The sequence below is a fragment of the Sturnira hondurensis genome, unplaced genomic scaffold (genome assembly GCF_014824575.4).
Source record: "Sturnira hondurensis isolate 20B ecotype Veracruz unplaced genomic scaffold, ASM1482457v3 Scaffold0004136, whole genome shotgun sequence".
Classification (NCBI taxonomy): Eukaryota; Metazoa; Chordata; class Mammalia; order Chiroptera; family Phyllostomidae; genus Sturnira; species Sturnira hondurensis.
Window position 1 is genome coordinate 31,294,578 of NW_028076767.1, and position 12,582 is coordinate 31,307,159.

The 12,582-nt window shown below is 48.4% G+C and overlaps 1 protein-coding gene across 5 annotated transcripts in view; it reads right to left on the reverse strand.

Annotated features, from left to right (window-relative positions):
- Window positions 1-12,582, reverse strand: part of LOC118985602 (signal-regulatory protein beta-1-like) — a 45,301-nt gene extending 32,719 nt beyond the window's left edge. For 2 of the 5 annotated variants that reach the window (XM_037044286.1, XM_037044285.1), the window contains exon 1: window positions 12,441-12,581. In XM_037044286.1, coding sequence (XP_036900181.1) covers window positions 12,441-12,510 — 70 coding nt within the window. In that variant the 5' untranslated portion in view covers window positions 12,511-12,581. Of the gene's footprint in view, window positions 1-425; window positions 535-5,784; window positions 6,100-6,670; window positions 6,992-10,276; window positions 10,628-12,440 lie in introns of all 5 variants that reach the window. The other 3 variants (XM_037044284.1, XM_037044287.1, XM_037044283.1) reach the window with 3 other exon arrangements.

Consider the following 12,582-nt stretch of genomic DNA (forward strand, 5'->3'; position numbering starts at 1 on the left):
AGTCAACACCTCTAAGGCTCTCAGGTTGTATTCATTAATTTTGGTTGTGCTTTTCTATTCATGCCAAAGATGTATTAAACGAAAATGAACTATACAACAGTTTATGGAGGACTCTTTTTAGTCTGGGTCACAAAGCTTCGGTTTTCATTCCACCTCTACACATTGGACCACCATCTCCCAGGTGCCAGGGCACTTAAATTGAAAACCTTCAAACTCTAGGACACAACACAATGTGGAAGAGTTGGAAGCCTCTGAAATTCCAAAGGTATCTAGGGAAAATGAAAGCTTTCACAACCTTGTCTTATTGCTGCATCAATCTTGTGATGGCCACGTGACTACGCAGCCACACCCTGGACGTCTCCTGCCAGCCCATGAGGTTTGCCCTGACCTTTCCATTTAAGGACTGACGCCTGCCTCCAACTCACCTGTTACAGGACCACCACCTGTGGACGTAGGTGCCTGTGAAACTCATCACCAGCAGCACCTTGAGGCCCAGGAGGAACACCACGAAAATAATGGCAGATGTCTGTGGACCTAAACACCAATAGGCAGAAGGAGACATGAAAAGGAGCTTTGTGAGTTTAAATGCCTCACAGCACTCAGGAGACAGAGGTGACCCAGCTGCTCACAGGAGTGGAGGTGAGTGAGCTTCTATGCACTCCCAATAGGCTCTACATGATGTGGGCTGCTGTGGACAGTATGAGTTTGGTTGAGTGCAAGGATGTGTTTCATGCTGCACCATACATGTGAGTGCTGACTCAGACCCTTGGAATAACACATTCACCCACCTACTCCATTCCAGGGAGTAGGTTCCATTATTTTTCTCCATAGACACAGGTTACTCAGCTCCCTTGAACATATGACAGTTCTCCAGCCAGGTGGGATACTCGCTCTGTGGATAGAATCTCTGCACCAGGCAGGTAATAGCCATCACATTTAAGGTGGGTGAAGACTGGGACACTGACTGTGCAGAGGGGACTGACAGAGCCCAGAGAAATCCAACAATTACTGTAGAAAAGTGCACTGCGGGAGACTGAGAGCTCTTTAAATATGGAGTCATCTGCCAGGGCCTGGTAAAGAGGAGGAGGCAGGCATTGGTGAACAGCTTCATGCCTAAGTAAAGCACGATTGAACGAGAGTGTGAATGCATGAGTGAATGAGTGCTTGGACAGATGGACAGATGGATAGATGGATGGATGGATAGATGGATAGACGGATGGATGGATGGATAGATGAGAAGAGAATGAATGGGAATCTGAATGGGATCAAAGACATCCTACTCTTTTCTTTCTTTTCTAATTTGGAACCTGGTCACAGGATGCAACATGAATGAATCTTGAGGACATTGTGCTAAGTGAGATAGGCTAGTCACCAAATAAAAAATACTGCCTGGTTCTACTTAAATACATATCAAAAGGTGTCATACTGAGGGAGACTCTGCCCTATTGCCTCCAGAAGGAACTCAGCTCTTCCAAACCACTACAGACTCCTGACCTCTCCAACTGCAAGATAATAAATTTGCCTTGTGTTAAGCCACTAAACATGTGGTCGCAGCACTAACAGGCATCTAATCCAGGGAGTCAGGTACATTTAAATAAGACAGACATAATTAAAGGATCAGATACAATTAAATGTCATAACTTGCGCGTTGGTCAAGATGGTGGAATATGTAGATGTTGAATATGCAATCTCCCAAGGTTACAACTAAACTATAGAACAACCATCATTTAGACCTTGCTGAATTCTAGCTGAACAGAAGTTCTATGCACAGGACAAGTCACACCTAAACTTTAGTAGGGATGGAGACATGGAACTGGCTGGTCACACCCCCACGATGGTGGTTAAAAATATCTGGAGGGATTTTCTTGCTGTGGAGTCAATCCTGAGGAACAAGGGTCCAAGAACCACACCAGGCTGGCCAACCAGGAACTCCAGTGCCAGATGAGAAGTCTCCAGTCCTTCTTGCTGTGAAAACCAGCAGGGTTATGGCTGATCAGAAAGAGGGCTGTTGGAGTCCCAGATATTCCTCTTTTTAAAAAAATATGTAAATATTATTTTATTGTTTGTATTGAATTTATTGCAGAGATAGTAACAGAAAGACAAATACCATATGATTTCATTTGTATGTCAAATCTAATGAACTGAATGAACTAACAAACTGAATTGTCTGGTGACATGGAGAGGGCTGGAAAGGCACATCTCCCAGACAGAAGTGCTGACAGGAGCCATTGTTCCTTTGCCGAGCCCAACTGTGTGTGCACAGGTGGGTCCCACAGCTGAGTCCTCATCATTCTGGGTCACACTTCTGGGAATCAGAAGCTCTACACTTCTGATTCCCTGAGACTTCACCCCATATAACTTGTGGGCCAACTCAGGACATTTCCAATTGTTTTCCTCACAAATGGCCTCTGTTGGCTTATGCTCCTGATAGTTCTGAAATTTCTCAAAGGTTAACAAGCCCCCAGCAAGCTGCATTTGCTCTTGGTGTGCCCTGTAACTCTTGCTAAGTGGTCCCAGGACCAGCATAGTGGCAGCCAGCTTCAATCTGCAGCCTAGCCTTTCTCAGGCACCGCCAACCACAACACAAAAAGCAGCCATCTGCAGATTGCTTTGTAATTCATGCCAGATGGCCCCAGGCAAGTCACAGGCAATTGTAGAAAAACCCCAGAGCTAGGGAAGCCAGCGGACACCTTCAGGCAATAGGGAAGCACCACCCAATCATTTTCACAATTGATACACTCAAGGGGGTCTTGTGAGGCACCAGATTCCTGCTGAAGTGAGTCCTACACTATGAGGTTGTCCCCTACACCACAGTTCCTTTGCTGTAGTCTCGGCCAGTGTTCGCAGCTAATCAACCTGGGGATAAATTCCTGCCATTGACATACCAACAATGAGCAGTTGAGGCTCCACTTAAAAAGTGGGATGTACACCTCCCACACCAGGGGAGCACCTAGAGTGCTGAGCTTGAGTGACTGGGAAGACTGCAGCACTAAGCACTGTAAGACATCTATTACATAAGGCTACTGGACCAAGACTCAGAGGTACAGCAGCTTTACCTGATACATAGAAACAAACACGAGAGGCAGCCAAAATGAGGAGACAAAGAAACATGTGCCAAAGGAAAGATCAGGACAATTCCAAGGAAAAAACAATGAAACATGGAAATAAACAATCTACCAGAAGCAGAGTTCAAAACACTGGTTATAGAAATGCTGCATAAAATTAGGGGGGAGAGTAGATACACTTAGTGAAAACTCCAACAAAGAGATAGGGAACATAAAAGCAGAGAGAGAAAACATAAAAAGAACCAGTCAGGAATGAAGAACAGAATAACTGAAATGAACAGTACATTATAGACAATCAAAGTGGAGCAGATAAAGCAGAGGATTGAATCAGTGATCTGGAAGATAAAGAAGGAGAAAACACCCAATCAGAAGAGAAAAAAAAAAAAGAACAGTAAGGATATTTTAAGGATTCTCTGGCCCAACTTCAAGCAAACATTTGCATCATGGGGCTGCCAAAAGGAGAAGAGCAAGGAATTAAAAACCTATTTGAAAAAACAGTGACAGAAAACTTCCTTAATGTGGTGAAGAAAATAGACATACAAGTCCTGGAAGCACAGAGAGGCCCAAACAAGATGAACCCAAAGAGGCCACACCAAGACACATCATAATTAAAATGCCAAAAGTTAAGGACAAAGAGAGACTCATAAAACAGTAAAAGGAAAGTAGTTAGTTACTTACAGTAGAGCTCTCATAATACTGTCAGCTGATTTCTAAACAGAAACATTGCAGGTCAGAAGGAACTGACACAAAATACTGAATGCGATGAAAGAAGCAAAACAAAACAAACAAACCCAAAGTGATGACAAGCAAGGACCTACAACATGATTACTCTACCCAGCAAAGCTATCATTTAGAATCAAAACACAGATAAAGAGCTTCCCAGACAAGAAAAGGCTGAAGGAGTTCATCACCACCAAACTCATATAAGATGAAAAAGTCAAAAAGATGAAAAATTCAAAAAGATGAAAAAGAAAGTGGCAATAAATAGATACCTATAACAATTAGTTTAATTGAAAGTGGATTACATAATTTTGAGGTATGGGAAGGCAAAAAAGAAGGAAGAAGTGCCGTTTCATCATTCAATGGTAAAGAGAGAAAGGAAAAAGGGGGTGGAGGGAAATTTAGGGTCCTGAAAGTCAAAAGAGAATCAAAACATTTGAGGACTCAGAATCTTTCTCCCACTATCCAAACTAACCAATTAACTCCATCAACATGCATGGATTAATCTACACTGACAGAAAGAGGCCCATCACCCAGATACATTATCAAACACCACAGCATTATATAAACATGACCCAGACTTTGTGCATCCTCACACCAAGCCCACTGCACCAGGACTACAGTGACCAGAGACCTCAGATTCCATGCAGGGAGTGGCCCCATAGTACAGAGCCACACAGGCCCTCCCACGTTGCCCCACTCGCTAACCCAGACAACCCAAACACCATCCCCAGTCTCAGGACTCAGAAGATGTGCTGGGTCACATGCACTGAGAGTACCAGGAGGTGACAGGCTGGTCTGAGTAGCAGCAGGAGGTGAGACTCAAAGCACCTGAGGGGGCTCCAGACCAGATGATGTGGACACAGCTCTCCTGCTCTCCCCTTTCAGTGCAGCTCTGACCCCTAGAGACGATGCCAGTACAAGGTACACACAGACCAGGACTCTGAGCGATGGAAGAGGGAGGCAGAGGGCTCGGACCTGAGGACTGGAGGAGGGACACAGTGACAGGCCTCAGAGGTTGCACTCCCCTAGATCTCCAGGCACAGAAGGTGACTCGGGTGTGGCTTAGGGAAGAGAAAAACGCCCAAATCAGCGATCTACGTTCCCATCACAAGAAACAAGAAGAGGTAAAACAAAGTCAACTTAAAGGGCAAAAGGAAGTTAAGAGGAGAAAAATCAATGAGAAAATCACTGAAATGAAAGGCAGATTCTTTGAAAAGAGCCATAAAATTGAAAAGCTTTCATCAAGACTGGCAAATAAAAAAAGAGAAATGACACATTTCTGATATCAGACCCAACACTGGGGATGTCACTATAGACCCTGCATCACCAGAAAGATACTAAGAGATTAGTATTAACATCCCGACAGGCAAATATTTGTGATGATTGCTGGCTCACTGTCACAACACTGAGGACAAAGGTGGCCTGTGCTGTGACCACCCATAGTCACTGTGACTTGTCCTGACTCCAACTCCACGTCCTCCGGGATCCCCCTGTGGAATTTCACGGAGCAGCAGGTTCAGGCATTTGCTGGGTGACCCTACTGATGCAGATGGAAAAGTCTGGGATGGAATGGAGACCAGGAGGAGGTTGGAAAGAGCAAGGAGGAGGGAGGGGCGGATGTGGACAGTGGACGCAGTGACCATTAGGAGAACAGAGAGACAGGACACTGTGAGCACATGATATCCTTCTTTCTTTCTTTCTTTCTTTCTTTCTTTCTTTCTTTCTTTCTTTCTTTCTTTCTTTCTTTCTTTCTTTCTTTTTTCAGTGTGCACTGATGTCAAAAGATCTTTAAGACATGTCCCAAACTCTTACCACTGGTGACTCTTTAGTGGGGGGTTTGTGGGAGGGTGCCTCACTTCAAAATTCTACTTTCTATTGATAGACTCCTGTATTATTCTATTATAAGCACATAGTACCACTCTTAACATTTTTTTAAAAAGATAAACTTTACATAGAGCCAGGTAAGGTGTGGTGTAGGCCTCTCTCTGGACTTTACCTTTGTCCTTCTGGTGAGCAGAGGCCTCCAAGGTGAGGTTCCTGCTGATGGCCGGCTGCCCGTCATGCTGCACCAGACAGGTGAGCACCACAGCCTCCCCGTGGGCAGATGAGTTCACCAGGATCCAGCTCCTCCAGGTGAAGGTCCCATCCTTGTTCTCTACTCCAGTTAACGGCGTTTCTGTTCGGGACATGTTTCCGTTCTCCAACCAGGTCAGCTGTATGCGTTGGGGGTAGAAGTTCTTCACCTGGCAAATGGTGATGGTGCCCTGGTTCTCTGACACGGTGTGTGGGGAAACCTCCAAGGTGGGCGGCACTGAAACAGCACAGGGCAGAGGCTCTGACCTCATGGACACGCAGATCATAGAGGATCCCCATAACGTAGCTCCCCCCACCACAGCAAAGGGACACCCAGGACAGTGCTAGGTAAATAGCAGGTGCTCTGACACTCAGGGTGCACTGTGAATATGAATAAAATCACTAAGCACAGTGCCTGCACACAGTAGGTGTTTAAAAACTGGTAGCTGCTATTAGGATAATATGAGTGAAATCAACCAGCACAGCCCCTGGCATACAGTAGGAACATAATAACAGTACCAAAATAAATGAAATCACCGAGCACATAGAGCTGGGCTTACAGTAGGTGCTCAGTTGTTGAAGTTGCTGTGGGTAAAGTAGATGAAACCAGGAAGTACAGTCGTAGGTGTTCACCTAGTAATTGCCATTAAACAGTGCCGAGTGACAGGCACATCCAGGTAACTAGTGACAGGAAAGACTGTCAGGAATTAGATGCAGGCAATTGCAGGCTTGGAGCAAAGGTCAGTGTGAAGAGCAGGCTTGGAGATACACGTAGGTGTGGGCTTGGGCTGCACTCGAGGGGCATCTACCTCGGATGATCTCAGACAGGCTGGCAGTCCCATGAAGTATAGTGTCTCCCTTTGGAGTCTTGTGGGCCACCTCACAGATGACCTGTGAGCGGACATCCCCCCGGGCCAGCCGCACGGAGGCTGTGCTGAAGATGCTGTAGGGAGGGCTGTCTCCCTCTGGGTCCACGGAGGTCTGGGAGGCTGGGAGCTCATTCCCACCTTTGAACCACCTCAGGACGATGCTCCTGGGGGAGAAGCCATGGGACTCGCAGGTGAAGTTCACTGTCTGCCCAGGTGTGGCCCTCTCCGAGGGGGCTGACACCACGGGGGGAGAGGGCTGGGCTGTAAAAGGTGCACAATGGACAATGAACACGATTGTGACCATCACCACCAATGACAAGCATGTGACACTGTTAAACACCTTTCTATACATTGTTTTTTCTCCTCTAACAATGCTGGGAGAGTGTATCATCATCCTCATCATACAGAGCAGGACACTTGGGTCCCCTGAGGTGAACCCTGAGTGAGGGGCAGGGCATACAAGCAGCTCCAGGCCTGAGGTCAAAGGGCACCTTCCTTCCTCCCCAGGGGACCTCCCACCCGTCTTGGCTCAGGAACAACATTCCTGGTCAGTCTCAGCATTTGCACTGACTGTTTACAGCTGACCTCCACCCTCACAGACCCCTGAACAGAAGCTGTGACTATCACTCTTTATCAAGTGGGGAAACTGGGAACTGAGCGAAACCGAGCCTTCCCAAGAGCACCCGGCGGTGGGATGACAGCGCAGTGCCTCAGCCAGGGCTGTCCTCTCCCCAGGGTCACCTCGTAACACCCAAATCAACCCCATGTGGTCAATATTGCATTAATTATTTGATTAATATTGCATTAATTTTAAATATTACATTATTAACATATTGTGCAGACTTTCTGCAAGCGAGGACCTGAGGCCCCACAATGTTCCCTGGGTCACGACACTGACATGACACCTGACTTGGGGATGCTTCTCTGTGCTGGGTGACTCAGACAGAGCACCTCAACCCTTTCCACTCTCCTCAAAAGCACCCAGGGTTATCACCATTTTACAGATGAGAAAACTGGGGCTGAGAGAAACAAAGGGACTGTCACCTCCCCCATCGCTGTGTCCCAGAGCTGTTTCCTGTGTCCCCCAAGTATTTATGACCCTCAGTAGAGCAAGTACCCACCTTCAGGAGCCTGTCACTTACTGCCACACACTCCAGGGAGGAGTGGCCTTCAAGTGCCCAGGCCTGGTGACCCTGTAGTAATAAATGGAAGAATAGGCTCCTGACACCTGGGACTAGCATATGAACTCTTGCTCATCTGGGGCCCAGTACTCTAGGAAATGCCTACTCTGCTCATCCTCCATCTGTGGGGACAGGAAAAGGGGTGCACAGTGTTGTTAGGGGTGCAGTGACCTTTCTCTGCTCTATCCAGGTCACTGTCCCCAGGCTGCTCCTGCAGGTACTCAGTGAGGGACAGACACCGCAATTGGGGAAAACACCCCTGAATGCTTCTATATGCTGAGCTGTGTCATTTAAAGTAGTTCCAGGACCTGGTGGGACAGTTGAGTATCTGTCTCATCTCAGTCTTACCTCTAGCTCTAAAGCTAGACTTGCCTCCCCCACCGGATCCTTTTAAAAAGTTTTCTTTGCTGAAACAACAACATGTGATTGTGAAGAGAGAATTGGATCTGTCTCCACGCGTTGATAAGCACCGTGTGGGGAGGGGAGGGGGCTGTGATTTGTACAGAGTGGGGGCTGTGATTTCTGCTGCTTGGGGTTCAAATCTTAGTTTCCCCTTCCTCCAAGTTCAGGTCCCTCTCTGAGCATCAGTGTCCTCATTTAGCAAACGGGCAAGAGAGCCCCCCCCCCTCCCTGCACTGCTTATAAAGTAAGTGCCCCATGAAGACGTGGTTCCCGCCCCCTGCCACCTCCCTGCTTTCTCACCCAGGGCATCCTCTGGGCAGGCAGGTGGGGGAAGAGGAACAATCACTCCACTAGGGGGCAGCAGACCTGAGATGGAGCCACTTACTACCTGCGGTTGCCTAGGCGAGGGACACACAGTTTTGTAATACCTGAAAATTCGGGATAAAGCCACCTTCCTTGCCTATGTCTAGGTCTCGCGGGGAGACTTCATTGCTACCACCTCTAGATGGGAAATTCGACAATTAAATAACATACCCTCTGACCCAGCAATGCCACTTCCAGTGGGCATCTCCCTCTTGAGCAACTGACACACAGACATGGTTCTCCCTGCAACACTGTTCTAATAGCCAGAAGTTAAGACCAACTTATATCCATCAACAGACTGTCAGTGAACGATGCTGTCTCTATACACTGGAGGGTGAGGCAGCAGTTGAAGAAGGGGCAGCTGTAAGTGGCGATGTGGATTCTTGATTGGGGGGGATGAGGTCAAAGGCTGGGAGAGGATTTCAGCCATCTTGGGCCTCAAGGTCTGAATGTGAAGGGCATGTGGACCTTGGATAAAATGATAGAAGGGATGTTCTGGCTCCTTGTTCAATGGTTTGCGTAATTAGCTTTCATTCAGCACCTACTATGCGCCATGTTGTCCATAGAAAGAGGGTCCTGTGACAGGTCCTGTGACAGGGCAGGAAGGGACCTGCTTGGACTCAGATTGGACTCTAGGATGATCCCACCATGCACCTGCCATGGGACCGTCACCCCTTGGCCTCAGGCCCCCTTCTTTGCATGGGGGGGTCAGGCAGGCTGGGCTAACAGTCCTTTGTGTGTGGACATTCCAATATTCGGGGTCCTGGGCCTCCAGCAGAAAACCCAAAATCAGCACTTTTGCTGCCTTAATGGAATGACACCTAAGTCACCCACATGGGAAGCCTCCTCTCAAAGTGAGGGACAGTAGAGAAAACTCTGCTCAGAGCCTAAGTGACAGTGTGACCAGGTCCCTGAAATAAAGGGGGTTTATCAGACAGACCCACAGTGAGCACCCAACCTCTGGCACCTCCTCCCAGCAGGGCTGGCAGAGTGAACAGGAGTCTGTGCCCCTTAGGAATATTGTCTCATGGGATGCTTCTGAGGAGGAAATAAAGGAACACGCCCCCCTCCCTGCCCTGCATGGATCTCTCCCAACTGCAGGGAGGGGAATGGAGCTCCGTGGGGAAGAGCTCTGCCTGCTCAGTCCCCTGCAGCTCCCACAGCACCCTGAGCGGAGCCCGGCTCCCAGGGGGTGTCAGTGAGTGTCAGTGAGGGGGGTCGGCCACACTGAGGGGGGGCTCTCTGGAGGCAGGGGTGAGATCTGACCTCGTGATGGACAAGTCCCTCAGACCTTCAGTTCCCTCATCCCTGGAACCTAAGGGATGGACGGGATTGGAAAAGACAAGGGCAGAGAGGGGGGTCGAGCAGAGGGCTCCAGACATTTCCCACCATTTACCAGCCGTGGGCCCTGAGAAAATAGCAGGACCTGCTCAGGCCTCAGCTTCCCTGACCTGCAGGAGGGGTGACATCAGAGCAGGAATCAGACCCTGACTATAAGCACCTCCCACTGCACCTGATTTGTAGATGATGCTAAAAAAACGGAGGTTATTCTCATGGACTTGTCACACAGCAGGGACAGAGGGTCCCACACTGTACTCACCACTCACAGTGAGCCGAGTGCCTGCTCCAGACTTGAGCTCCGTGTCAGGGTTCCCTCTGCGGAACTTCACACAGTAGTAGGTACCGGTGTCTGCTGGGGTGATGTTACTGATGCGGATGGAAAAGTCCGTGTTGTTTTTCTTTGTGATGTCTGTAACATCTGTTACTCGGGGAGAGTGGCCTCCTTTGAGACTGTGGATTAACTCCCGGCCTGGCCCTGTCCCCCTGAACCACATGATGGGCCCCACGGGGAAAATGGAGGTCACGGTGCAGCTCAGAGTGGCCGTCTCTCCTGCTGCCACTGCCACTGACTTCTCAGGCTGAATCACCTGTAGCTCCTCACCTGCGCCTCCTGGAGGGAAACAAAGCATTTATTTATCCATCCATGTGTGATCGTGTGGGTTTTGTCAAGGGTTTATCAGCAACAACTTTCATGGACTGAGTGCACACCCTGAGCAGGCCTGAGCTCAGCACATTGCATGTGTCATATACCCGTAACCCTCACAACATGCCTGTAATGTGAGACCCGATCAGGAATGAGGAAAATGAGGCACTGAGAGTTAAAGTGATATGACAAAGAATGAGTTTAACTTTTTTCCTCACAAAGTGGTTGTGCTTGGTGTCAGCAATGAAGGGCGTGCCCTGGGACTTTTCCTGCCACTCGGCTGCAGAGCCAACTGGAGCCAACTCGGCTCCAGTGGCAACTGGAGGTGTGACCCACCCAGCCTGAGGAGAAGGGTGTCAGCTAGTCCGTCTGTGCCCGAGAGCTAACGTAGCCATGAGCGGTCTCCTAATAATGAGGAAATTACTGTAGTTGAAGAGAAGTTAAATATCATTGGAATAAAATTGGTTTGCAATGAACTGTGAAAGGAAAACCAGTTCTTGCAAAAGACTCGGTGAATCCTTACCCCATTCCAACTTTCACATCTCTCGTGAAAGGGACTGTGCTGCACCTGCCGCTGAACCTGAGCTACACGTTGGGATTGACACAGTGAACACTCATTTTCCAGGGCGTGGTCCAATTTCCGAATCCTTTCATCACATGAAAAGAAAATTTTTCAACAACGAATGAGGAGCAAGCGCGCGCTTTAACAATGAGTGCACCCGCCTGGGTATGTTTTACAGGGACTGGGCACCTAGAGAAATGCTGATAAAGGCCGTAGGTGGTGGACTAGGGTTTGAATTTTAATGAGTTGAATTTGGCCAGGTTTGTAAAGACACAAGTTTGTTCCTGGGTGTAGAAAAAAGAGACTGGGAGTTCACACCCACCCACATACACACAGATACATGCATCATAAAAATACGTGCAAGTGTGACCTACCATGACAATACAAGGTTGTTTTGAGATTTCATGAAGTCATAACACATATTAAATGCTCAGTAACATATTTGCACACAGACACCATGCCACACATCATTGACACAAGCTCCTGAGTTAAAAGCAGAACTTGACCTCTGGATCTCTGAGTGGTACGATGAGAAATGGCAAGTGTTCAGTTCAAGTTCTCTGTGGTTTCTGGTTTTTCCACAATCAGCCTCCACTGAGAAGCCGTATCACATGGTTAGAAGAATCAGCTCTGCAGCTGCTCGGCTTGGACTTGAATCCGGCTGAACCACTGCCTCACACAGATGACATTGGACTAGTTACTGTCTCTGCCTCAGTTTCCTCACCTGCAAATCAGGGATGATAATCGTAGTTCTCACACAGGGATGTTGTGAGGATCACAGGGGTTAATGCCCACAAAGCTGTCACTGTTGTGGTTTGAAGCATCATCTGTTTTTTTTTAAGATTTTATTTATTTATCTTTAGAGGGGAAGGGAAGGGGAGAGAGAAGTATCAATGTATGGTTGCCTCTCATGAGTCCCCTGCTGGGAACTGGCCTGCAACCCAGGCATGTGCCCTGACTGGGAATCGAACCGCAATTGCGTGGTTCACAGGCCCACGCTCAATCCACTGAGCTACACCAGCCAGGGCTAGCATCATCTGTTTTGATGCCTCTAGGAAGAGGGTAAAAGCGATGCACCCACAGAAGAAACATCCAGGTCCCTGATTTCTTGCTCTCAGATATTGCACTTGTCTTGGCCCTCTGTAACAGCCTGAGGTGATGTTCCCTATTTTCCTGGAGGCCCTAAATCCCAGGCATGCTATCCCGACACATGCTTACCTGTGAGGCCCAGCAGCAGAGTCAGCAGCAGGCAAGGAGGAAGGTGGGGCCAGGAGGCAGGGACCAGCATCCTGGAGGCCTGAGGAGCCTGCTCTGTCCTAATGTGTGCTGGGAGAGCCCGGACTCTGCTCTGTGAGAGGAG